This window comes from Miscanthus floridulus, chromosome 11 (genome assembly GCF_019320115.1).
Source record: "Miscanthus floridulus cultivar M001 chromosome 11, ASM1932011v1, whole genome shotgun sequence".
Classification (NCBI taxonomy): Eukaryota; Viridiplantae; Streptophyta; class Magnoliopsida; order Poales; family Poaceae; genus Miscanthus; species Miscanthus floridulus.
Window position 1 is genome coordinate 81,113,484 of NC_089590.1, and position 27,506 is coordinate 81,140,989.

Below are 27,506 nucleotides of genomic sequence, written 5' to 3' on the forward strand. Positions count from 1 at the left end.
GTGGTGGTGTGGTCGTGGTGGTAAAAAGTACATGTAGTGCTTGGTTATCTATTTATGTTGTCTAATACGTTCTGCATCTTCTTTGTTTGTGTAGCGTCAGTCGGCGGCGTCGAACGACCCTAACCTTCTCCTCGTCAACTCCCCAGGATCGCACGCGACGCCTTCTCAGCCCGGACCGTCGCCGTGACCAGTTTGGTGCCTCCTATGCCTCTTGTTTATGTTGCTTGTCGAACTTTACACTTGTGGTTGTCTATGTGTCGAGATTTGTTTGTGACTTCGAACTTTGAGACTTCTATGTGATGTGGATGTGAATTATGTGATGTGGATGCGGTTATTAATATGTGGATGTGCTTATTGTGATGTGGATGTCATATATATGTTTATTTGTTGACTAGAAATGCAAAAAACAAAAAAAAAATTAAAACTGGCTATGGCTTTGCCGAGGGCTATGGTCATGCCCTCGGCAAAGCTGGGAATTCTGGAACACACAGAATCCCAGCTTTGCCGAGCGCATGACCATAGCGCTCAGCAAAGAGGAAGCCTTTGCCGAGAGCTGAGCCATAGCTCTCGGCACAAAAAATGTCAAAAAAATTATCAATATTATTTGCCGAGAGCTCTTCTAACAGACGCTCGGCAAAGTTTTTTGGAAAAAAAAATTCAGAAATTCTTTGCCGAGAGCTTGCTAAGGCTCACGGCAAAGATCAAATTTACCGTGACCTCTCCCGGTCACGGCGAAAATTTTTGCCGACGGCCGGCTAACCCTCGGCAAATCCTTTGCCGAGAGCCCGAGATGCGGCTCTCGGCAAAGTAGCCTTTGCCGTGAGGTACTGTGCCGACCGGCCTTTGCCGAGAGCAACTCTCGGCAAAGCCTTTGCCGAGCGTATCCGGCCCTCGGCAAAAGAACCTCGTTCCAGTTGTGAGTTTGAGCAAGTTTAGTAAAGTTCGGTATAAAAAAATATAAGTTGAGTGTCACGGGTCAATATAAGTAAAGTGGCACTCAATATAATTACGCTATAAAAGTATAAGGAAAATCACGTCCTTAATCTCCATGTTACATGTTGCACAAAGGCTTTATTCTCATATACCATCCATATGCTCATCAAGCTCCACCTTCAAAGCACGTAGCAAGGTGTGTTCGAACTGTGGTCGCTTCTTCCCCTTTTCGACTTGGGATGGTGGCAATGCAAAGATGAGAGGGGAGAGCAGGCTGGGGCGATAACCTCCGCAGATGCTCCACCGGCAAAACTCCAACCTATCAGAAGACAATGACGGATACCGAGAGGAGCATCTGGGAGATCCAGTCGCTCGTCAAACAAGAGAGAATCAACGTTGGAGGGCGATGAGTATCCTCTCGTGTCATACTTGTACACAAAATTTCCAAACCTGTAGCATAACTTCTGGGCGTGGTCAATCCAGGCGCCCCTCGGCATGGTGAGGGTGAAGGGGTCACGACCAACATTCGCGCAGCGCGGGCTCGTTTGTCTGCCAAATCAGCGGTCGGCACGAATATATTCCCGTCGATGTGTACCGGCGCCGGCAATTGGAGCGGGTGACACCGGGAGAGATAGGAGCACTGGCGCCAGCCACCGCCGCCACCGAGGGTAGTCTCATCTCTGGATGCGTGCCGTCGTGGGAAGGAAACCCGGAACATCTTGTATTCCTTGGTCGTTGCGCTGAACCCTAACACGAAGAGATGCGACAGCTGGGGGATCCCCTGCAGGGAGCGGAGGTGCCTTTGGAAGCTGCAGCGTCTCGCCGGTGACGGGGTTGCACACGACCGCAGGTGCTTGATCGTGGTCGAGCGCGAAGCAGAGCCAGTCGTTGCAGACGCCGGCGAGGCGGTATCCGCTGGGGATGGCAACCTGCGACAAGGCTGTAGCGGACGAAAGGTTGAAGAAACTGGCCTCGTCGCTCCTTCCGGGCTTGCGGGTTTCTGTGACGAGCAGGACCTCCGGCTCCGACGATGCGGCGGCGCCATGATGAGCCACGTGGAGCTTGCGGAAGGAGGGGTCTGCGACGATGCTGCGCCACAGCTTGCAGACGCAGGATGACCGGACAAAGTCAGCCTCAGCAAGATGTTTGGTATGACATCCGTAGGGATTTCCCTGCGGTCCTCAGATTTCTGAGGGTCTCCCATTGCAGGGAGAAATTGTTTGGAACACAAAACACCCAGTTTCAAAAAAAAAAAAAAAAAAAAAAAAAAAAAAAAAAAAAAAAAACTGCTCACGGGTCACTGCCGCTTGAAACAAGAGAGGGAGAAAAGCAAAGCATCTGAATTTCCGCTACACTGCAGGTACGCTTTTCTAGTCAGGCATAAGGTAAGAAATTCCAACCCTCATCTAGGTAACGATATAAGCATTTTTGTTTTTAGGGTTATATTGTTCCGCGATTACCATGCCATTTTTCGTCGCCGCAAGCAGATGCGTGAGACTTCATGAAAGGAAGCGAACCAACAACCAAGAAAGACCAATTCTGAAAAAAATTTTTACCAAACCAAGAATGAATGAAGAATGAAGGTAGGCTCTCTTTCATACCCCAACTCTCTTGTTGTACCAAGCTATCCTGAATAACAGTGACATGACTATCAAAATTTGAGGGGATTTGGTTTTTGTCCCTTTATTGTTTGAAGTTGAAAGCAGGTGTATTATTTGAAACACAGGAAAACATAATCTTTTGTAGACATGAAGCTTCCAAATAAAACTGAAAAAAGAGAAGACACACTTGCAAATTAAATAAGAAAAATCCGCATGAGTTCATTCAAAGAACAAAAGTGCACCCCGGTCTAATAGTCTATCTAATGCAAAGGCGAATTGGCTGTGTGAACCCCAGGGGAGAATTGCACAATACAACGATGAACAGATGGCATACGGTGAAGTGGGGAGCAATACCAATTCATGGATAAGAGAATCGTTGCACTACGCTGATACAGATGGAAACCAGAAGGAATGCTGCATAGACTCCTGACAGAAACCATACAAATACAATCTACTAACTACAACATAACAAGGCAACTTATTACTCGTGATCTACTCATTCCTGAAGGCTTTATCACTCTCAGGATTCCTCAATTATTGTCAGATGCCGCACCAGCCACCACTAGAGGCCGGTGCAGAAGTCCGGAGCCTACTCAACTAGGTCAACTGCTAACAAGGAAGCTGCGAAACAGCACCCATCAGTCGGTCATCATCTTTAGATCTGGATCATAGTGGCTTTGGTTCCCTGATAGTGACCAACCAGCTGGAGCAAATGTGGAGTGCAGAGGAAGCCCCGCGTTGGTGAATGTGCTGCCGTTTGGTCCCATGGGGCTCCCTGGATCATCAGAGTGCTCGCTTGATGTACCATCCGATGGGGGGCTGGCAGTCGAGGCTGCCCCAAAGCCAGCTGTGTGTGGTGGCACCGATGTTGGCTCGCGTTTCGGTTGCTCTTCTTTTGGCTTTTTACCTTCAGCAATGAAACTGCCAACTACAACCTGCAAAACAGAAGGCTTAAATAGTTGTAACAGAAGGCATTGGCGTCCCTATCTGGCACATTTGCTAAATGGAAATGAAGGGTGAACAACCATATAGGAATAGAGAACCTGTACAGGTGTCGCTGCCATCAGCATTCCAGCAACACAACCTCCAACTATGCGTCCATCACTTCCAGCCAGTGCCACACTCAAACCACCTGTTCTGCTGCGAGTGTCACCATCCTCTGCAAGCAGGAATGAGCCCGACAGAGAGAGTATATCGAAGTGGCCCTGCAACAGGTCACCACAAAGGCATTCATATCATAATGTGAATTTATCACAGCATTTGAAAATAAAAATTAGAATATTGCAGATGGGTTTAGAATATTGCGGATGGGTTTTGCAGTCTGTCCTCGATTCACAAATGAACTGTTGCATCGCAGTTAGTTATTTGCAGTGAATCAGAGTAAGAGGCTATTCAAACCTGTCATTTCAGTTTTTTACTGTATTATCCTTCCTAGTTGAGATTGAAAGCTTATAATATAACTAAATTGCAGTCATTCTGCCTTTCATCAGAAGTCAAGTTGACAAAGATTGAAGGCAAATGGAACCCAAAGAGAAAAGTAACAGAAATATGTAAAATTCAGTGGGTGAGTTCTATATGATTGTTACTACATTAAGATGAAAATATCGTGACTTGCTCTTGCAGTTTGCACTCGGAGGCACCAATGAATATGCGCTCCTATGTTTCCTGTTTTTATCCTGCCTAGATGAGATGAAAACTGAAAACAAATACAGCCATATATCATCTAAAACCAAGTTGACAAAGAAAGCAGGCAAGCTACCTTATATGTGCTTCCAAAAAGCAGGGTATACCTTTATAAAAAAGCAAGAATGCAAACAAATGTAAACATGTAATAGCCAAGAGAAAAATAATGGAAATATGCAAGTTAAGTGGATCAATGCTATATGGTAATTAACTTCATAGAAATGTTACTAGAGCACAATGCAACTGAAAAGAGAATGCTGATAGTTGCAAGGCCTCTCCATGGTCAATTGCAGGGCGGATCCAGAATAGATAGTTATTGATGTCACTAGTGTTAGAAACATGATTATTTGCATTGTTTTCTCTTAGCTCAACAGTAATATAGCCATGAATTCATAGAATCTAATGCTTGTCAAGTGACAGCACAAAAAGGCCCTGGCTCCTACCCTACTCAATTGCACAGAGATGCTTACTTAATTAGCATCCCAGGAAAAACATGCTAACAGAAAAGCCATAGTCGTTTTGTCTGGCCAAAAATGTAAAAAAAAAAAGAATAAATCAGCTTCAATTTTAAACATGTGCTATTGCTTCAAAAAAGACCCAGTAGTAAAATAAAAGCATCGCCTGTGCTCTGAACAGTTGAACCTGAATATACCTCATATGTCACTATCCCACCAGAGGTTGCTGGTTGACGCAGTGTTGCTGTGCACAGAGCGCCATTTGCCGAAATTATGCATGTAGTGCGCAGGCCTTGTTGAGAAAAAGCCATTATTTTGGATGCAACATCCTGAAAATACAGAGATAATTTCGTGCATGATCTCTGATTAGATTGTCAGTGGTACAGTACAACAAAGCAGCAGGCTCAAAAACACCAAGCCATGAATGCCACTAAAATTGTTGCCAACTGGTAAATATACTATTAATGCAAGTAGAAAGCAAGCCAAGATAGAATCAAAAGAACATTCTCCAAATTTTGTAAAAATATCCCCTTAGCAATGTGTTATACGCACTATACTAATGAACTCTGTAATATGTTGAACAAATGTGTGCTAAGTATTCATTGATGGCACTGAAAACATGGGAAGCTTCACGAGAGTTGACAGCAAGAGAAAAAGGTATAAAAGGATAACGCTAAAAATACTGAAAAGACCATGCAAGAAATGTTTTGAGCTTATTCTAGAAGGAAAAAACAGGCATATAGCTCTCTCTTGTTGCTCCATTATTAGATATAAATGTGACTCTATGGAAGCTCGTCAGTTCAGTATAAAAGCCTGGAGAGTGGCTGGAATTTGCAAGCCAAGGGATAGGCAAGAACATTTCAACAAAAAACAGCATGTCATGAACAGCAGTTCACTCAGTCATGAATACAGAAATATTCCTTGAATGTAACTTTGGCACATCACATGATGGTTTCAATTACCTCGTTAGGCTTCACAGTTATTATGTGGGGAGTAAATGATGTCCCCGAAGATCCTGAAAAGCACATACACAGTGAGAATTGCTGCAACAAATTCTTTATACTTTAAAAAGAAACCTGTAAATGACATTATCATTAACATTCTGGCAATGAAATATGGTGGTGGTGAAAAAAATCCAAGTAAAAACAAATATCTACTGCCCTTATTGGTTGGCAAGGGTAAAAGGCTAGAGATTACTGCAAATCTAAGCATGATTAAGTTACAAGGAAAAAAAATTATCCATCTTTGGTCGGTCTGCGTACATACAAGAATCCTTATTATAAAAGAAAAAAAATGCAAGCAACCTACGATGAGAAATACAATATTTAAAGACCAGGCTCATGTTTGAATAGATGTTACTTATCCTGTTTATACAGTGCATAATAATAAAGGCAATGCCTGTACTTCACCAAAATATTAAAATGCCTGCACCATCTCCATTCTATTTTTAATTCCTTCAGAATGTGGGGGGAATCCTTTAAAAACATATTCTTGCGCCCAGTCCTCTTGTTAAAGGCACAAAAAAGATGACATAATAAATAAAAACTTATTCCAGAAATCACGTCATATACCTCCAGGGCCCTAGCACCACGTTTTCAATGGCTACATCAACGGGCCAAGGCATGGCCTTATGTAAGCAGTAAGCGAATACTTTTGAGAATTGAGGCATAAAAGCAAGGCGGAGAGCTGGTGCAGGCTATACTACCCAAAGCATCGAGCTGTTTCTTTTTGCCGGACCCAGGGGGCCGTCCTCTGCGCTTGCCGTCGGGGTTGGAGCTAGAGCCGCCTCCACCGGACCGGCCGCCCGCCGCCTCAGTGCCCGCCGCTGCCGCGGACTTGAGTCCCAAACCGATGCTCCCGTCCGGGCCATACTTTCTCGGCCTCCCCCTCTTCTTCTTCACGAGCTCCCCACCGCTGACGGCTACGCCACCGGAGCCGGGATGCTGTTGCTGCTGCTGCAAGCCCGGCGCGCCGGAGTCAGGGCGGTACATGGGCCCCAGCGGCATGTCCGCGGGCTTCATGTTCATCGGCGACGAGGCGCCCGGCGACGGCGCCATGGGGTTGTTGAAGGCGAGGGGCAACCCGTGCATAACGTTGGCCGCCGAGGTCGGCGGCATCCCGGTCGGCGTCGCGGCGGCGCCGAACGCGGCCGGCGGCGTGCTGCATCATGACGCCGCCGCCGCCGCCAGCCTGCGGCGGGGATCCCACGCGCGGCGCCGCCTGCGCCTGCGCCTGCTGCGGGTGCTGGTCCCGGCCGTCCATCTCGCGGCGGGCGGGCGGGCCGGTGAAAACCCTAGGCCTGGCCTCCCGAATCCGACGCGGTCCCTCCGCCTCGGCGCAGCTCACCTCACCCGCGCCGCGCGCCTCGTCGGGCACAGTTCACATGCGCGGGTCGCGGCGGTTGGACGTGACCTTTCTCTCTGCCTCCTCTGCACCCGAAAACCGACCTCGAAATCGAATAATAAAATACGGCGGAATTGGGGAAAGCAGAGGGGAAAAAAAATCCTGCTGCGCCGAAGAAAAAAGAAAATTGGGGGAGAGAAACGGAGCGAGGAGGGGGAGGTGGGTGGGAGTGGGAGGGCGGAGAGTTTTACCTGACCTCAGGGGTCGGATCAGATCTGTAACTGACGAGAAAACGCGAGATATATCGGGTAAAAATCGCTGCCTCCCCCCCCCCCTCTCTCTCTCTCTCCTGTCCTCCAAGGATATTTAACTTTTTTTTTTCCACTCATTATGGTTGGCACGAGCTCAATTGCCATTTTTCTAAGGGGGGTCATAATTTTTTTATCTCTAAGCTGACCAAAACTTCCAGTTTGTAGATATTTTGGCTGTGTAGGTCCCAATCAGCTTACCAGTGTGGCAAGTGCACGCAAAAAGATCTCGCTGCCCCCTTGCCTTATCCCTTATCCGTGTGGGCTCGCTCCCCGTATCCTCAGCTGCCCCCATTCTTCTTCTTCTCCCTCGTGTTGAGGAGCGGCGCGAGGATCTATGGCGTTCGGCGAAAGCAAGGCCGGCGGTGCTCGTGGATGTAGGTGTACCTTCCTCTCCTCTCTTTCCCCTCTCGTCTTCTTTGTGGTTCCGGTTGTCACCTAGGGTTCCTCAGTGGTTAGGGGTTTTGATTTTGCTTGCGGTCATTAAAGTTCATGGTTTGTGTGTTACTGCGCTTCGTAGGTAGTGGATTTGTTCATCTTGCAGAATGAAGTTGTCAGATTGCCCTCTTTGGTAAGTAGGATATTGTATGGATTGTATTCACTGTGATGGCTGTGGAGTTGGATCAATTCTAATTCCAAACTGTTTTCATTGTCGACATGTGTCTAGATTGATTCCTGGCAATGCTTTTAGAATTGTTGTTGAATGTGCTAAGTTCACTACCAATCTGAAGTATGGGCCACTGGAAATGGAAGATTCAAGGCATGATGTCTAGTTTGACAGTAGGTCTCTGCTTCAATCCAAGTAACTTTGTCGAGGAAATGGCTAGCAACATTATCTGGGGGCCTAGTCAGCAGCTGATTGTGTGGGGGAATTGATATAGACAGGTGGGACTGAGTGAAAGATAACAACTGACAAGCAGTTTTTTGAAATGATGGGGCTAGGATGGATGTTAAGCTGTTGTATCTTGCCTGTGAGGTCAGGGAAAAGGGTCAGTCAGCACCAACTGGGCATAATGCTAGTGGTCGTGCAACATCTAGGGTTACTACCCAATCTATAGCACAGTCAGAAGCAGCTGATGATACAACTATGTCTCTAGAAGCTGAAACTTTCAGTGCACCAGAACCTGCTGTTGATTGGAGCACTCTAACCATAATACCCAGTGGTGATCAAGATGGTGAGGCTACTATATTGGCTAATGAAGATGCAATATTTGAGGCATATGGGTTCAAAGCTACAGCAGTTGCTGCAGCTGAAGAAGTTCCTATCCCATCTATCCCACCAGAGATCCAGTAAGGAATGGAGGAAACAACTATCCCTATTGATGACAAAGCTACTTCAGAGCCACTTATTGACTGGGATAGGGACAATCCAGATATGGATGTTGGAGCCATTTATCCCTCAATGCCTGAGTTCAGACTTGCAGTTAGACAGCATGCAATTGTTGGGGAGTTTGAGTTGCACACTGAGAAACACTATAACACAACATACCTTTGCCGACAGATTCTATAGTGAGCAAAGGGCACTTTCGCCGATCAGATAGTCTCCCACGAAAAGTTTTGCCGACAGTTTAGAAACAGTCACGGTAGAAGCAGTCGACGAAAAGTTTTGCCGACTAGTTTAAAGAATCGCTGACACTTTTGGTGTAGCTAAATAGTATACCTTTCCCGACAGTTGAAATCTACGCCGTCAGTTAACCCTATGCCGACAGGTAAGACATACGCCGACAGGTTAATACATTACCCGACAGTTTATATGTTGGTGAGACCTTTTCCATAGCATGGTTGGAAAGATGTCCTCTATGGCAACTAATCTGTTGGCAAAACTATTTAATAGATATTCATATTAATACAATCTAGATAATTTCGGAAATCCACTTAATTATACAGAGAAAACATCACGTCATCAAATACATTTGATTTTATAGGCAAAACATATTAAATATTTTCAATACATATATCAATGTCTTAACTACAAATCCATGTACATCTCTCAACACTAATATATCTGAACAAACAAAACAAATACATAGAGACATGAACTTTTGAGTCAACAAAGCATGATCTCACACACGTTAAGAGCCAACCCTTTGTGTCATCAAAGCATGAGCAGCCCACTCTAATTCTACATCCCAGCAACATAGATGCAACTGGAATAAATTCAAGAAAAAAGTGAATAAGTTCAGCAATAGGTGTCCTTGTCTTAGCATGCTGGTATGGAAGTCAGAGGCTCTGGCACCCTTGTAGTGAAGCACTTGTAACTTGTAAGTCCTGCATAAGCAAAGTATTATTAACTGGGACAAATCAAATCAGGTTGCATATCTCATAATGACATAAATGAACACCATTAGTAATCTTAAACACTACATAACATACATGATTTTGGATACTTAAAACAATTGTCATCAATGCTGCATTTATTTATAGCTAACCTATAAACTTCATGGTCATATTCAGGCATTTGAAATAATCAGAATATGCCGATCTCGGAGGCAAGATGGTATGGTATACAACACGTACTGGCTTACATCATTAACCAAAACTCTAAAGTTAAATAACAGAACTAGAAATCTAGAAGGCAGAAAAAAGATAATGGTGATAGTATGTTTCGTACATATATTTCTCGGTTTATCATTAAAATTTATACATAAATTAACAAGGGTTATATAGTTTCTGCTACAATTTTTTGCAAAGGCCACATAAGTAATAAGAAAGATCAGAAATATGTCATTTTCGCACTCAGTTAGCACTTATTAGATTGCTCAGTGGAAACATAAGATAGATCCAAGTAATGATAAAATCAAAGCTCTTAACTCATTGTTGATCTTGAAACACTGAAAAAAATTATAGAACATTTGGTCTTGCTTTACTAAAATTTTATATAGATCATCAGCATCATGTGTTTCTCCTTCAATTGTTCCTAAAATTAAAAATTCCAAACCCATGAGAATCTGTTCCAAGTGTACCAAAAAAGGGCTACTATGAGCCAACAAAGTCTAACAACTTCACAATGAATCAGTCTGCATCTTTTGATTTGTAAAGCCTGGTTGCCAATTTTCAATTGGAAAAACAAAAGAACTTTCAATTGCACTGAATAGCTGGTTGCAGATATGAATCATCCTAACACCCAAACCTGAGAATGCATGCATAGACAATGATCTACAGTGACTGAGTGGCACACATCAAATCTGACAGTGCAAGGGGTCATCCAAACATCTCATTGGCTAATTCCCACTCATTAGTAACTCCAATATTTTGCAGCCATTAGCGAAAGGCAGAGTGGTACCATTTCAGCATGAGCTAACTTTCTCAGTAGCACCACATAACCATCAACTAAACACTCTAAGGAGCTAAGCCATAGCCGCACTTCTGGAAGAAAAGAAAGAATAAATAACTCACTACCGGATACGAGGATATTTGCCGAGTGCCAGGGGCACTCGGCGAAGTCCCAAAAACACTCGACAAAGGGTTTGTCGAATGTTACACTCGGCAAACGACACTCGACAAACTTGTTAACAGCAAACGCTTTGTCGAGTGTTTTTGTCGGGCGCTCGACAAAGAAGTTGCCGAGTGCCCTAAAAACACTCGAACCTACAATTTTTTCTACTATTTGTCTTTTGCTACAATGTGATCTATGAACTAATCAGGACTAGAAAATAGCAGTGGAGTCATTGATGACAACATCACTTCCATGATGGAATGCACACCAAAACTGCTATCAGGATTAGTCGAAAACATCACAATACCATCAGCAGGCTCAAGAATGTAACTTTCACCAGGAGGATAAATTAAGATACTACATTTCAGAACCTATCCAGAGATAAAACAAGAACATGTATAGAGATAATACAAGTAGCTTTCACTGGCAAAACTACTGAGACTCAAGTTCATAGAACAGTAGACAACATCATGTCAAACAGCCACAGCCAAACCAATGATTTAAAAAATGATGGCTAAAGATTGTTTTCTAAGGGAAGCTAACATATATAAAAAATCCTAGTGATAAATTTCTGAAGCTTCTCAGATGTTTTTTTCCTGAGATCTTTACTCAATGACATCCATAGCAATGACCACCCACACCTGATTCCCTTCTAGAATTAACTTAAAACTGAAATATATAGGATAAATTAAGATAGTACATTTCATAACATGCTTCACACATGAAAAGTGTAGCCGCAACCATTAGCCTTAATGGCCTTAACATATTATTTCACAAAGTTTATCTACTCCATGTATGGCTGAAATTATTTGAGATCAGCATCTATAAAAAATAAATAGACATGGATAAGCATTAGTTGTTTTATTGTGGACATGACTATGGCCATTACCTATTTTGTTGCATACATGAAGACTATGGCTTATAGTACCTAGCAGCAACCATGGTTTTTTTCTTATCATCTCTTTCATAGAGTTCAAATCATACTGGTGAGACAAACAGGAATAAAAGGCAGTAATTTCTTAGTGGACTTAGACATTCCACTTGAACTGAAAACTGAGATGAAAATTGAATATCTTTGGTGGTATAAATGTTGGAAGTTTATGTCCTTTCTTTTGCTTAAGAAGCTTTTCACATAGCTTTTCATGTCTACTAGTTTCTTTGACCCTCTGCAGTACAAGGGAAACCATGGTACGCTACTTAGACTATGTTTGCAAAGTATTTTCAGAAACAATGCTGAAAAAAGAGCCCCCTTCCACGCTGATAGAAATTTGGAAACTATATTTTATAAAATCTCTAATTTGATTAGAATTTTAGGTTATGCTGATGGATAGAAGTCAATTCCAAAATCATTGTGCAAGAAAAAACAAAGGCTAAGCGCACTTACAGTGAAGCCATTTGTTAAATTTTCTGTTTTTTTCCGTGTGCATTATCAGCTTTCTCGAGAGCACAAGCAGTAGCAGGATCCTCTATGACATATATACCTCCTTGGAAAGAGGGATCTGTTCAGATCCAGGGATATTATAAATCCTAGAATCGGGTGAAGCGGCCGAATCGAGGAGAGTGTAGCCTCTAGGAGAAGGGGGGCCTCTTACCTAGAACAAAAGAGAGCACCCGGAGTGGAGCCCAGCGCACGAGCAGCGGCGGGAGGATTTGGTGCCAGCCGCTGGAACTCCAAACCCTAACAAATCCTGCACGCAGATCCAGAGTTGCAACCGATGGGGAGCGAGGATGGGCCACATCTTGCGTCGACGCAGAACTGCAGGCGATGGGGGATCCGTGTCGAGCGTCGACAGAGCGCACTGGTAGTGACCGGGGCAAGACGACGACGGCGGAGGGCGGGAGCACGAGATTGGAATCCGGTGGCGCGAGGCGTGTGGAGCTCGTGGGTGGCGATGCACGCGGGGCTCAGCGCTGAGCTTGCATAGGTGGCGGCCGAGGCTCGGCATCGGGATGTGCGAGTGAGTCTAGGGGAACGCATGCGCGGCCGCGGGGTTGCTGCTACTACGGACGGGCGGTGGCGTTGAGCGTCTGATTAGTGATTCTTTTTCTTTTCTTTTCTTTATTTATTTATTTATTTAGTTGGAACTTGGGAAGGTGTGGCACAGAGTCAAATTTGATAAGGTACATAATCCCTACAACTAGTAGTCCACCAAGAACCAACACCAACAGCTTCATAGTTGAGATCAAGTGCTCCATCTATGATTGTGTTTGCCTAGCACTGGATGGAATAGACTCTGCTTCAACCTCTACTTCTCCTTCATCAGCAGCAGCCACATCGTGTAGTGTCACCTTGCCTAGCTCAACCAGCTTCTTCAGGTACTTATTTTGCCATTCGAAGAAGGGACATGTAGTTGGATCCTAAAACATATCAATGAAAATGAGCTTCAAACTCATCAATGCAAGATCCCAATTAGCAAAAAAAGGGAAAAATGGATAAGAAACGAGATCAGGTGCAAACAGATCTCACCCCCCTTGCAATGTTCATCGGGCACACTTGAGAAAACCCTACCATAGTTCTCCTTTGTCCATGCTCGTAGCTTGATGACCCGAGCTTGACCACACTCAGGGCACTGATCAGTTGGGAGCCCAGTCTCATCTCCAACCAAGATGTGGCGCCTAGGGCAAACAGACGGTCTAGCCATCGGCCGAGAAGCCTGCTCCCTTGCCTCGACGACTCTCTTGCCAGTGAGGGGAAGACTGGCACCGAGTGGCAGCACGGATGGCGATGTCAGCAAGAAGGAGTGGAGTGCACTGGAGAGTGTGGCATTCAGATCCACGGTGGAGAAGAAGAGAAAGGAGCCGTTGGAGAAGAAGAAGAATGGGGGCAGTTGAGGATACGGGGAGCGAGCCCACATGGTTAAGGGATAAGGCAAGGGGCAGCGAGGTCTTTTTGTGTGCACCTGCCACGCTGGTAAGCTGACTGAGTGTGCCACGCAGCCAAAAGTCTACAAAGTGGAAGTTTTGGTCAGTCGGGGGCAAAAAATTAGAACACGTAGAAAGGTGGCAATCGAGCTCATGCCAACCATAAGAGTGGCAAAAAGTTAAATATCCCCTCCTCGGACGGTTCGGTCGTGCCGGTAATGAAAACGGATACGGACGGATATCACTGATATTACTATTTGTTTTTATATTTATGTTCGGATTTAGATTCGAATACGGATAGTGTCAACCGTCGGAATTGATACGATTGGATATCGACATCATAAATATGCAATTTGAGTGTTTGGATACGGATACGGATACGGTATTAGATATTGAATATCCGAACTTAGATACAAATAGATCTACATCCCTCTAAACAGTTTCGATCTCAAATACGGTTGGAAAATATCCGTAATGTTTTACGAAATTACCCTGTCCCTCGGTTCCTTTTACTCCGGTAAATGGTTCGAATTCGAACAGAGCTCATCATAAATTTCACAAGTCACGACAATGAAAATAAGAGCGAAAGAAAAAAAAATTCGTCGTGTCCTTCTTCACACATTATTCATTCGGTTTGCTTTGAGAATTGAGAGTGACCGACAAGCGGCGAGACCTCGACAAGCGGAGATCTCCACACCGGGCCACCGGCTGTGTCGTGGATGCCCTGCGAGCGACCGAGCGTGCGTGACACGACACAACAAATTGAAAGGCAGGGGCCCATCAGGCATCAGCGTCGTGCACGGGACTGACGGGAGAGTACGAGTACGGTGGCCGGGGGGGTCCCGGGCCAGCCGGACGTGAGAGAACAGCGCCGGACCACGGGCGCGGCCCAACGGCTCCACTCCACTCTCCACGGGCGGGCAGGTACCGCGCGTGCCGCCGATCCCGCCGAATCCCCATCCCCTCCGCGCCGCGTGCGGCGTCGCGGCTGCTGCCTCTGCCTGCCTGGCCGCTGGGCCTGGCCCGTGTGCCCGTGCGGCTTGTCGTGGCGCCCGGTCGGGCTCCTGCGGCGGCACGGAGCGGGCAGCGAGGGACACACCAGCTCGTGCCTGCTGATGACGTCGTGTGGTGGCCGCCAATGGCTGGGATCGCGCCGTGTGGTGTGATGTGATGTGACCAGCTGTGCGTCTCCGATGTGGGCCCCTCTCCCGAGCCTGCTTTCCGCAGGGCACGGCAGGGCGCGGCGGGTGGTGGTGGTGGTGGTGGCGTGGTGGTGTGCTTGTTGGTTAGTAGTAGTGTGGTGGTGGCGTGGTGGTGGTGGTGGTGTGGTCATGGTGGTGGTGTCGCGTGGTTGGTGGTGGTGGTGGTGTGGTCGTGGTGGTAAAAAGTACATGTAGTGCTTGGTTATCTATTTATGTTGTCTAATACGTTCTGCATCTTCTTTGTTTGTGTAGCGTCAGTCGGCGGCGTCGAACGACCCTAACCTTCTCCTCGTCAACTCCCCAGGATCGCACGCGACGCCTTCTCAGCCCGGACCGTCGCCGTGACCAGTTTGGTGCCTCCTATGCCTCTTGTTTATGTTGCTTGTCGAACTTTACACTTGTGGTTGTCTATGTGTCGAGATTTGTTTGTGACTTCGAACTTTGAGACTTCTATGTGATGTGGATGTGAATTATGTGATGTGGATGCGGTTATTAATATGTGGATGTGCTTATTGTGATGTGGATGTCATATATATGTTTATTTGTTGACTAGAAATGCAAAAAACAAAAAAAAAATTAAAACTGGCTATGGCTTTGCCGAGGGCTATGGTCATGCCCTCGGCAAAGCTGGGAATTCTGGAACACACAGAATCCCAGCTTTGCCGAGCGCATGACCATAGCGCTCAGCAAAGAGGAAGCCTTTGCCGAGAGCTGAGCCATAGCTCTCGGCACAAAAAATGTCAAAAAAATTATCAATATTATTTGCCGAGAGCTCTTCTAACAGACGCTCGGCAAAGTTTTTTGGAAAAAAAAATTCAGAAATTCTTTGCCGAGAGCTTGCTAAGGCTCACGGCAAAGATCAAATTTACCGTGACCTCTCCCGGTCACGGCGAAAATTTTTGCCGACGGCCGGCTAACCCTCGGCAAATCCTTTGCCGAGAGCCCGAGATGCGGCTCTCGGCAAAGTAGCCTTTGCCGTGAGGTACTGTGCCGACCGGCCTTTGCCGAGAGCAACTCTCGGCAAAGCCTTTGCCGAGCGTATCCGGCCCTCGGCAAAAGAACCTCGTTCCAGTTGTGAGTTTGAGCAAGTTTAGTAAAGTTCGGTATAAAAAAATATAAGTTGAGTGTCACGGGTCAATATAAGTAAAGTGGCACTCAATATAATTACGCTATAAAAGTATAAGGAAAATCACGTCCTTAATCTCCATGTTACATGTTGCACAAAGGCTTTATTCTCATATACCATCCATATGCTCATCAAGCTCCACCTTCAAAGCACGTAGCAAGGTGTGTTCGAACTGTGGTCGCTTCTTCCCCTTTTCGACTTGGGATGGTGGCAATGCAAAGATGAGAGGGGAGAGCAGGCTGGGGCGATAACCTCCGCAGATGCTCCACCGGCAAAACTCCAACCTATCAGAAGACAATGACGGATACCGAGAGGAGCATCTGGGAGATCCAGTCGCTCGTCAAACAAGAGAGAATCAACGTTGGAGGGCGATGAGTATCCTCTCGTGTCATACTTGTACACAAAATTTCCAAACCTGTAGCATAACTTCTGGGCGTGGTCAATCCAGGCGCCCCTCGGCATGGTGAGGGTGAAGGGGTCACGACCAACATTCGCGCAGCGCGGGCTCGTTTGTCTGCCAAATCAGCGGTCGGCACGAATATATTCCCGTCGATGTGTACCGGCGCCGGCAATTGGAGCGGGTGACACCGGGAGAGATAGGAGCACTGGCGCCAGCCACCGCCGCCACCGAGGGTAGTCTCATCTCTGGATGCGTGCCGTCGTGGGAAGGAAACCCGGAACATCTTGTATTCCTTGGTCGTTGCGCTGAACCCTAACACGAAGAGATGCGACAGCTGGGGGTCCCCTGCAGGGAGCGGAGGTGCCTTTGGAAGCTGCAGCGTCTCGCCGGTGACGGGGTTGCACACGACCGCAGGTGCTTGATCGTGGTCGAGCGCGAAGCAGAGCCAGTCGTTGCAGACGCCGGCGAGGCGGTATCCGCTGGGGATGGCAACCTGCGACAAGGCTGTAGCGGACGAAAGGTTGAAGAAACTGGCCTCGTCGCTCCTTCCGGGCTTGCGGGTTTCTGTGACGAGCAGGACCTCCGGCTCCGACGATGCGGCGGCGCCATGATGAGCCACGTGGAGCTTGCGGAAGGAGGGGTCTGCGACGATGCTGCGCCACAGCTTGCAGACGCAGGATGACCGGACAAAGTCAGCCTCAGCAAGATGTTTGGTATGACATCCGTAGGGATTTCCCTGCGGTCCTCAGATTTCTGAGGGTCTCCCATTGCAGGGAGAAATTGTTTGGAACACAAAACACCCAGTTTCAAAAAAAAAAAAAAAAAAAAAAAAAAAAAAAAAAAAAAAAACTGCTCACGGGTCACTGCCGCTTGAAACAAGAGAGGGAGAAAAGCAAAGCATCTGAATTTCCGCTACACTGCAGGTACGCTTTTCTAGTCAGGCATAAGGTAAGAAATTCCAACCCTCATCTAGGTAACGATATAAGCATTTTTGTTTTTAGGGTTATATTGTTCCGCGATTACCATGCCATTTTTCGTCGCCGCAAGCAGATGCGTGAGACTTCATGAAAGGAAGCGAACCAACAACCAAGAAAGACCAATTCTGAAAAAAATTTTTACCAAACCAAGAATGAATGAAGAATGAAGGTAGGCTCTCTTTCATACCCCAACTCTCTTGTTGTACCAAGCTATCCTGAATAACAGTGACATGACTATCAAAATTTGAGGGGATTTGGTTTTTGTCCCTTTATTGTTTGAAGTTGAAAGCAGGTGTATTATTTGAAACACAGGAAAACATAATCTTTTGTAGACATGAAGCTTCCAAATAAAACTGAAAAAAGAGAAGACACACTTGCAAATTAAATAAGAAAAATCCGCATGAGTTCATTCAAAGAACAAAAGTGCACCCCGGTCTAATAGTCTATCTAATGCAAAGGCGAATTGGCTGTGTGAACCCCCAGGGGAGAATTGCACAATACAACGATGAACAGATGGCATACGGTGAAGTGGGGAGCAATACCAATTCATGGATAAGAGAATCGTTGCACTACGCTGATACAGATGGAAACCAGAAGGAATGCTGCATAGACTCCTGACAGAAACCATACAAATACAATCTACTAACTACAACATAACAAGGCAACTTATTACTCGTGATCTACTCATTCCTGAAGGCTTTATCACTCTCAGGATTCCTCAATTATTGTCAGATGCCGCACCAGCCACCACTAGGGCCGGTGCAGAAGTCCGGAGCCTACTCAACTAGGTCAACTGCTAACAAGGAAGCTGCGAAACAGCACCCATCAGTCGGTCATCATCTTTAGATCTGGATCATAGTGGCTTTGGTTCCCTGATAGTGACCAACCAGCTGGAGCAAATGTGGAGTGCAGAGGAAGCCCCGCGTTGGTGAATGTGCTGCCGTTTGGTCCCATGGGGCTCCCTGGATCATCAGAGTGCTCGCTTGATGTACCATCCGATGGGGGGCTGGCAGTCGAGGCTGCCCCAAAGCCAGCTGTGTGTGGTGGCACCGATGTTGGCTCGCGTTTCGGTTGCTCTTCTTTTGGCTTTTTACCTTCAGCAATGAAACTGCCAACTACAACCTGCAAAACAGAAGGCTTAAATAGTTGTAACAGAAGGCATTGGCGTCCCTATCTGGCACATTTGCTAAATGGAAATGAAGGGTGAACAACCATATAGGAATAGAGAACCTGTACAGGTGTCGCTGCCATCAGCATTCCAGCAACACAACCTCCAACTATGCGTCCATCACTTCCAGCCAGTGCCACACTCAAACCACCTGTTCTGCTGCGAGTGTCACCATCCTCTGCAAGCAGGAATGAGCCCGACAGAGAGAGTATATCGAAGTGGCCCTGCAACAGGTCACCACAAAGGCATTCATATCATAATGTGAATTTATCACAGCATTTGAAAATAAAAATTAGAATATTGCAGATGGGTTTAGAATATTGCGGATGGGTTTTGCAGTCTGTCCTCGATTCACAAATGAACTGTTGCATCGCAGTTAGTTATTTGCAGTGAATCAGAGTAAGAGGCTATTCAAACCTGTCATTTCAGTTTTTTACTGTATTATCCTTCCTAGTTGAGATTGAAAGCTTATAATATAACTAAATTGCAGTCATTCTGCCTTTCATCAGAAGTCAAGTTGACAAAGATTGAAGGCAAATGGAACCCAAAGAGAAAAGTAACAGAAATATGTAAAATTCAGTGGGTGAGTTCTATATGATTGTTACTACATTAAGATGAAAATATCGTGACTTGCTCTTGCAGTTTGCACTCGGAGGCACCAATGAATATGCGCTCCTATGTTTCCTGTTTTTATCCTGCCTAGATGAGATGAAAACTGAAAACAAATACAGCCATATATCATCTAAAACCAAGTTGACAAAGAAAGCAGGCAAGCTACCTTATATGTGCTTCCAAAAAGCAGGGTATACCTTTATAAAAAAGCAAGAATGCAAACAAATGTAAACATGTAATAGCCAAGAGAAAAATAATGGAAATATGCAAGTTAAGTGGATCAATGCTATATGGTAATTAACTTCATAGAAATGTTACTAGAGCACAATGCAACTGAAAAGAGAATGCTGATAGTTGCAAGGCCTCTCCATGGTCAATTGCAGGGCGGATCCAGAATAGATAGTTATTGATGTCACTAGTGTTAGAAACATGATTATTTGCATTGTTTTCTCTTAGCTCAACAGTAATATAGCCATGAATTCATAGAATCTAATGTTGTCAAGTGACAGCACAAAAAGGCCCTGGCTCCTACCCTACTCAATTGCACAGAGATGCTTACTTAATTAGCATCCCAGGAAAAACATGCTAACAGAAAAGCCATAGTCGTTTTGTCTGGCCAAAAATGTAAAAAAAAAAAGAATAAATCAGCTTCAATTTTAAACATGTGTTATTGCTTCAAAAAAGACCCAGTAGTAAAATAAAAGCATCGCCTGTGCTCTGAACAGTTGAACCTGAATATACCTCATATGTCACTATCCCACCAGAGGTTGCTGGTTGACGCAGTGTTGCTGTGCACAGAGCGCCATTTGCCGAAATTATGCATGTAGTGCGCAGGCCTTGTTGAGAAAAAGCCATTATTTTGGATGCAACATCCTGAAAATACAGAGATAATTTCGTGCATGATCTCTGATTAGATTGTCAGTGGTACAGTACAACAAAGCAGCAGGCTCAAAAACACCAAGCCATGAATGCCACTAAAATTGTTGCCAACTGGTAAATATACTATTAATGCAAGTAGAAAGCAAGCCAAGATAGAATCAAAAGAACATTCTCCAAATTTTGTAAAAATATCCCCTTAGCAATGTGTTATACGCACTATACTAATGAACTCTGTAATATGTTGAACAAATGTGTGCTAAGTATTCATTGATGGCACTGAAAACATGGGAAGCTTCACGAGAGTTGACAGCAAGAGAAAAAGGTATAAAAGGATAACGCTAAAAATACTGAAAAGACCATGCAAGAAATGTTTTGAGCTTATTCTAGAAGGAAAAAACAGGCATATAGCTCTCTCTTGTTGCTCCATTATTAGATATAAATGTGACTCTATGGAAGCTCGTCAGTTCAGTATAAAAGCCTGGAGAGTGGCTGGAATTTGCAAGCCAAGGGATAGGCAAGAACATTTCAACAAAAAACAGCATGTCATGAACAGCAGTTCACTCAGTCATGAATACAGAAATATTCCTTGAATGTAACTTTGGCACATCACATGATGGTTTCAATTACCTCGTTAGGCTTCACAGTTATTATGTGGGGAGTAAATGATGTCCCCGAAGATCCTGAAAAGCACATACACAGTGAGAATTGCTGCAACAAATTCTTTATACTTTAAAAAGAAACCTGTAAATGACATTATCATTAACATTCTGGCAATGAAATATGGTGGTGGTGAAAAAAATCCAAGTAAAAACAAATATCTACTGCCCTTATTGGTTGGCAAGGGTAAAAGGCTAGAGATTACTGCAAATCTAAGCATGATTAAGTTACAAGGAAAAAAAATTATCCATCTTTGGTCGGTCTGCGTACATACAAGAATCCTTATTATAAAAGAAAAAAAATGCAAGCAACCTACGATGAGAAATACAATATTTAAAGACCAGGCTCATGTTTGAATAGATGTTACTTATCCTGTTTATACAGTGCATAATAATAAAGGCAATGCCTGTACTTCACCAAAATATTAAAATGCCTGCACCATCTCCATTCTATTTTTAATTCCTTCAGAATGTGGGGGGAATCCTTTAAAAACATATTCTTGCGCCCAGTCCTCTTGTTAAAGGCACAAAAAAGATGACATAATAAATAAAAACTTATTCCAGAAATCACGTCATATACCTCCAGGGCCCTAGCACCACGTTTTCAATGGCTACATCAACGGGCCAAGGCATGGCCTTATGTAAGCAGTAAGCGAATACTTTTGAGAATTGAGGCATAAAAGCAAGGCGGAGAGCTGGTGCAGGCAATACTACCCAAAGCATCGAGCTGTTTCTTTTTGCCGGACCCAGGGGGCCGTCCTCTGCGCTTGCCGTCGGGGTTGGAGCTAGAGCCGCCTCCACCGGACCGGCCGCCCGCCGCCTCAGTGCCCGCCGCTGCCGCGGACTTGAGTCCCAAACCGATGCTCCCGTCCGGGCCATACTTTCTCGGCCTCCCCCTCTTCTTCTTCACGAGCTCCCCACCGCTGACGGCTACGCCACCGGAGCCGGGATGCTGTTGCTGCTGCTGCAAGCCCGGCGCGCCGGAGTCAGGGCGGTACATGGGCCCCAGCGGCATGTCCGCGGGCTTCATGTTCATCGGCGACGAGGCGCCCGGCGACGGCGCCATGGGGTTGTTGAAGGCGAGGGGCAACCCGTGCATAACGTTGGCCGCCGAGGTCGGCGGCATCCCGGTCGGCGTCGCGGCGGCGCCGAACGCGGCCGCGGCGTGCTGCATCATGACGCCGCCGCCGCCGCCAGCCTGCGGCGGGGATCCCACGCGCGGCGCCGCCTGCGCCTGCGCCTGCTGCGGGTGCTGGTCCCGGCCGTCCATCTCGCGGCGGGCGGGCGGGCCGGTGAAAACCCTAGGCCTGGCCTCCCGAATCCGACGCGGTCCCTCCGCCTCGGCGCAGCTCACCTCACCCGCGCCGCGCGCCTCGTCGGGCACAGTTCACATGCGCGGGTCGCGGCGGTTGGACGTGACCTTTCTCTCTGCCTCCTCTGCACCCGAAAACCGACCTCGAAATCGAATAATAAAATACGGCGGAATTGGGGAAAGCAGAGGGGAAAAAAAATCCTGCTGCGCCGAAGAAAAAAGAAAATTGGGGGAGAGAAACGGAGCGAGGAGGGGGAGGTGGGTGGGAGTGGGAGGGCGGAGAGTTTTACCTGACCTCAGGGGTCGGATCAGATCTGTAACTGACGAGAAAACGCGAGATATATCGGGTAAAAATCGCTGCCTCCCCCCCCCCCTCTCTCTCTCTCTCCTGTCCTCCAAGGATATTTAACTTTTTTTTTTCCACTCTTATGGTTGGCACGAGCTCAATTGCCATTTTTCTAAGGGGGGTCATAATTTTTTTTATCTCTAAGCTGACCAAAACTTCCAGTTTGTAGATATTTTGGCTGCGTGGTCCCAATCAGCTTACCAATGTGGCAAGTGCACGCAAAAAGATCTCGCTGCCCCTTGCCTTATCCCTTATCCGTGTGGGCTCGCTCCCCGTATCCTCAGCTGCCCCCATTCTTCTTCTTCTCCCTCGTGTTGAGGAGCGGCGCGAGGATCTATGGCGTTCGGCGAAAGCAAGGCCGGCGGTGCTCGTGGATGTAGGTGTACCTTCCTCTCCTCTCTTTCCCCTCTCGTCTTCTTTGTGGTTCCGGTTGTCACCTAGGGTTCCTCAGTGGTTGGGGTTTTGATTTTGCTTGCGGTCATTAAAGTTCATGGTTTGTGTGTTACTGCGCTTCGTAGGTAGTGGATTTGTTCATCTTGCAGAATGAAGTTGTCAGATTGCCCTCTTTGGTAAGTAGGATATTGTATGGATTGTATTCACTGTGATGGCTGTGGAGTTGGATCAATTCTAATTCCAAACTGTTTTCATTGTCGACATGTGTCTAGATTGATTCTGGCAATGCTTTTAGAATTGTTGTTGAATGTGCTAAGTTCACTACCAATCTGAAGTATGGGCCACTGGAAATGGAAGATTCAAGGCATGATGTCTAGTTTGACAGTAGGTCTCTCTTCAATCCAAGTAACTTTGTCGAGGAAATGGCTAGCAACATTATCTGGGGGCCTAGTCAGCAGCTGATTGTGTGGGGGAATTGATATAGACAGGTGGGACTGAGTGAAAGATAACAACTGACAAGCAGTTTTTTGAAATGATGGGGCTAGGATGGATGTTAAGCTGTTGTATCTTGCCTGTGAGGTCAGGGAAAAGGGTCAGTCAGCACCAACTGGGCATAATGCTAGTGGTCGTGCAACATCTAGGGTTACTACCCAATCTGTAGCACAGTCAGAAGCAGCTGATGATACAACTATGTCTCTAGAAGCTGAAACTTTCAGTGCACCAGAACCTGCTGTTGATTGGAGCACTCTAACCATAATACCCAGTGGTGATCAAGATGGTGAGGCTACTATATTGGCTAATGAAGATGCAATATTTGAGGCATATGGGTTCAAAGCTACAGCAGTTGCTGCAGCTGAAGAAGTTCCTATCCCATCTATCCCACCAGAGATCCAGTAAGGAATGGAGGAAACAACTATCCCTATTGATGACAAAGCTACTTCAGAGCCACTTATTGACTGGGATAGGGACAATCCAGATATGGATGTTGGAGCCATTTATCCCTCAATGCCTGAGTTCAGACTTGCAGTTAGACAACATGCAATTGTTGGGGAGTTTGAGTTGCACACTGAGAAACACTATAACACAACATACCTTTGCCGACAGATTCTATAGTGAGCAAAGGGCACTTTCGCCGACAGATAGTCTCCCACGAAAAGTTTTGCCGACAGTTTAGAAACAGTCACGGTAGAAGCAGTCGACAAAAGTTTTGCCGACAGTTTAAAGAATCGCTGACACTTTTGGTGTAGCTAAATAGTATACCTTTCCCGACAGTTGAAATCTACGCCGTCAGTTAACCCTATGCCGACAGGTAAGACATACGCCGACAGTTAATACATTTCCCAACAGTTTATATGTTGGTGAGACCTTTTCCATAGCATGGTTGGAAAGATGTCCTCTATGGCAACTAATCTGTTGGCAAAACTATTTAATAGATATTCATATTAATACAATCTAGATAATTTCGGAAATCCACTTAATTATACAGAGAAAACATCACGTCATCAAATACATTTGATTTTATAGGCAAAACATATTAAATATTTTCAATACATATATCAATGTCTTAACTACAAATCCATGTACATCTCTCAACACTAATATATCTGAACAAACAAAACAAATACATAGAGACATGAACTTTTGAGTCAACAAAGCATGATCTCACACACGTTAAGAGCCAACCCTTTGTGTCATCAAAGCATGAGCAGCCCACTCTAATTCTACATCCCAGCAACATAGATGCAACTGGAATAAATTCAAGAAAAAAGTGAATAAGTTCAGCAATAGGTGTCCTTGTCTTAGCATGCTGGTATGGAAGTCAGAGGCTCTGGCACCCTTGTAGTGAAGCACTTGTAACTTGTAAGTCCTGCATAAGCAAAGTATTATTAACTGGGACAAATCAAATCAGGTTGCATATCTCATAATGACATAAATGAACACCATTAGTAATCTTAAACACTACATAACATACATGATTTTGGATACTTAAAACAATTGTCATCAGTGCTGCATTTATTTATAGCTAACCTATAAACTTCATGGTCATATTCAGGCATTTGAAATAATCAGAATATGCCGATCTCGGAGGCAAGATGGTATGGTATACAACACGTACTGGCTTACATCATTAACCAAAACTCTAAAGTTAAATAACAGAACTAGAAATCTAGAAGGCAGAAAAAAGATAATGGTGATAGTATGTTTCGTACATATATTTCTCGGTTTATCATTAAAATTTATACATAAATTAACAAGGGTTATATAGTTTCTGCTACAATTTTTTGCAAAGGCCACATAAGTAATAAGAAAGATCAGAAATATGTCATTTTCGCACTCAGTTAGCACTTATTAGATTGCTCAGTGGAAACATAAGATAGATCCAAGTAATGATAAAATCAAAGCTCTTAACTCATTGTTGATCTTGAAACACTGAAAAAAAATTATAGAACATTTGGTCTTGCTTTACTAAAATTTTATATAGATCATCAGCATCATGTGTTTCTCCTTCAATTGTTCCTAAAATTAAAAATTCCAAACCCATGAGAATCTGTTCCAAGTGTACCAAAAAAGGGCTACTATGAGCCAACAAAGTCTAACAACTTCACAATGAATCAGTCTGCATCTTTTGATTTGTAAAGCCTGGTTGCCAATTTTCAATTGGAAAAACAAAAGAACTTTCAATTGCACTGAATAGCTGGTTGCAGATATGAATCATCCTAACACCCAAACCTGAGAATGCATGCATAGACAATGATCTACAGTGACTGAGTGGCACACATCAAATCTGACAGTGCAAGGGGTCATCCAAACATCTCATTGGCTAATTCCCACTCATTAGTAACTCCAATATTTTGCAGCCATTAGCGAAAGGCAGAGTGGTACCATTTCAGCATGAGCTAACTTTCTCAGTAGCACCACATAACCATCAACTAAACACTCTAAGGAGCTAAGCCATAGCCGCACTTCTGGAAGAAAAGAAAGAATAAATAACTCACTACCGGATAGAGGATATTTGCCGAGTGCCAGGGGCACTCGGCGAAGTCCCAAAAACACTCGACAAAGGGTTTGTCGAATGTTACACTCGGCAAACGACACTCGACAAACTTGTTAACAGCAAACGCTTTGTCGAGTGTTTTTTGTCGGGCGCTCGACAAAGAAGTTGCCGAGTGCCCTAAAAACACTCGAACCTACAATTTTTTCCTACTATTTGTCTTTTGCTACAATGTGATCTATGAACTAATCAGGACTAGAAAATAGCAGTGGAGTCATTGATGACAACATCACTTCCATGATGGAATGCACACCAAAACTGCTATCAGGATTAGTCGAAAACATCACAATACACATCAGCAGGCTCAAGAATGTAACTTTCACCAGGAGGATAAATTAAGATACTACATTTCAGAACCTATCTAGAGATAAAACAAGAACATGTATAGAGATAATACAAGTAGCTTTCACTGGCAAAACTACTGAGACTCAAGTTCATAGAACAGTAGACAACATCATGTCAAACAGCCACAACCAAACCAATGATTTAAAAAATGATGGCTAAAGATTGTTTTCTAAGGGAAGCTAACATATATAAAAAATCCTAGTGATAAATTTCTGAAGCTTCTCAGATGTTTTTTTCCTGAGATCTTTACTCAATGACATCCATAGCAATGACCACCCACACCTGATTCCCTTCTAGAATTAACTTAAAACTGAAATATATAGGATAAATTAAGATAGTACATTTCATAACATGCTTCACACATGAAAAGTGTAGCCGCAACCATTAGCCTTAATGGCCTTAACATATTATTTCACAAAGTTTATCTACTCCATGTATGGCTGAAATTATTTGAGATCAGCATCTATAAAAAATAAATAGACATGGATAAGCATTAGTTGTTTTATTGTGGACATGACTATGGCCATTACCTATTTTGTTGCATACATGAAGACTATGGCTTATAGTACCTAGCAGCAACCATGGTTTTTTTTCTTATCATCTCTTTCATAGAGTTCAAATCATACTGGTGAGACAAACAGGAATAAAAGGCAGTAATTTCTTAGTGGACTTAGACATTCCACTTGAACTGAAAACTGAGATGAAAATTGAATATCTTTGGTGGTATAAATGTTGGAAGTTTATGTCCTTTCTTTTGCTTAAGAAGCTTTTCACATAGCTTTTCATGTCTACTAGTTTCTTTGACCCTCTGCAGTACAAGGGAAACCATGGTACGCTACTTAGACTATGTTTGCAAAGTATTTTCAGAAACAATGCTGAAAAAAGAGCCCCCTTCCACGCTGATAGAAATTTGGAAACTATATTTTATAAAATCTCTAATTTGATTAGAATTTTAGGTTATGCTGATGGATAGAAGTCAATTCCAAAATCATTGTGCAAGAAAAAACAAAGGCTAAGCGCACTTACAGTGAAGCCATTTGTTAAATTTTCTGTTTTTTCCGTGTGCATTATCAGCTTTCTCGAGAGCACAAGCAGTAGCAGGATCCTCTATGACATATATACCTCCTTGGAAAGAGGGATCTGTTCAGATCCAGGGATATTATAAATCCTAGAATCGGGTGAAAGCGGCCGAATCGAGGAGAGTGTAGCCTCTAGGAGAAGGGGGGCCTCTTACCTAGAACAAAAGAGAGCACCCGGAGTGGAGCCCAGCGCACGAGCAGCGGCGGGAGGATTTGGTGCCAGCCGCTGGAACTCCAAACCCTAACAAATCCTGCACGCAGATCCAGAGTTGCAACCGATGGGGAGCGAGGATGGGCCACATCTTGCGTCGACGCAGAACTGCAGGCGATGGGGGATC

At 44.8% G+C, this 27,506-nt stretch overlaps 1 protein-coding gene and 3 pseudogenes across 1 annotated transcript; all 4 read right to left on the minus strand.

Moving 5' to 3' along the window:
* Positions 1-1,077: 1,077 nt before the first annotated feature.
* LOC136492290 (F-box protein At5g65850-like) lies at positions 1,078-2,137 on the minus strand (annotated as a pseudogene).
* A 728-nt stretch (positions 2,138-2,865) lies between these two features.
* On the minus strand, positions 2,866-7,246 carry LOC136493566 (AT-hook motif nuclear-localized protein 10-like; annotated as a pseudogene).
* A 3,079-nt stretch (positions 7,247-10,325) lies between these two features.
* On the minus strand, positions 10,326-17,117 carry LOC136492291 (F-box protein At5g65850-like; annotated as a pseudogene).
* A 728-nt stretch (positions 17,118-17,845) lies between these two features.
* On the minus strand, positions 17,846-22,222 carry LOC136491350 (AT-hook motif nuclear-localized protein 10-like). The gene is made up of 5 exons (XM_066487622.1): positions 21,356-22,222; positions 20,613-20,665; positions 19,848-19,979; positions 18,557-18,718; positions 17,846-18,448 (listed from the first exon to the last, which is right to left on the minus strand). Exons 1-5 carry the CDS (start codon positions 21,909-21,911, stop codon positions 18,152-18,154), a joined length of 1,200 nt encoding a protein of 399 aa, XP_066343719.1. The 5' UTR covers positions 21,912-22,222; the 3' UTR covers positions 17,846-18,151.
* Between the last annotated feature and the right edge of the window lie 5,284 nt (positions 22,223-27,506).

What these genes read in the sequence shown, in the direction of transcription:
- LOC136491350 (XM_066487622.1), bottom strand. Translation starts at nt 21,911, where the DNA reads ATGGACGGCCGGGACCAGCACCCGCAGCAGGCGCAGGCGCAGGCGGCG. An exon ending in GAAACAGCTCGATGCTTTGG is followed by an intron (nt 20,666 to 21,355) that starts GTAGTATTGCCT and finishes TGTGCTTTTCAG; the next exon opens with GATCTTCGGGGACATCATTT. An exon ending in GTGGGATAGTGACATATGAG is followed by an intron (nt 18,719 to 19,847) that starts GTATATTCAGGT and finishes GACCTGTTGCAG; the next exon opens with GGCCACTTCGATATACTCTC.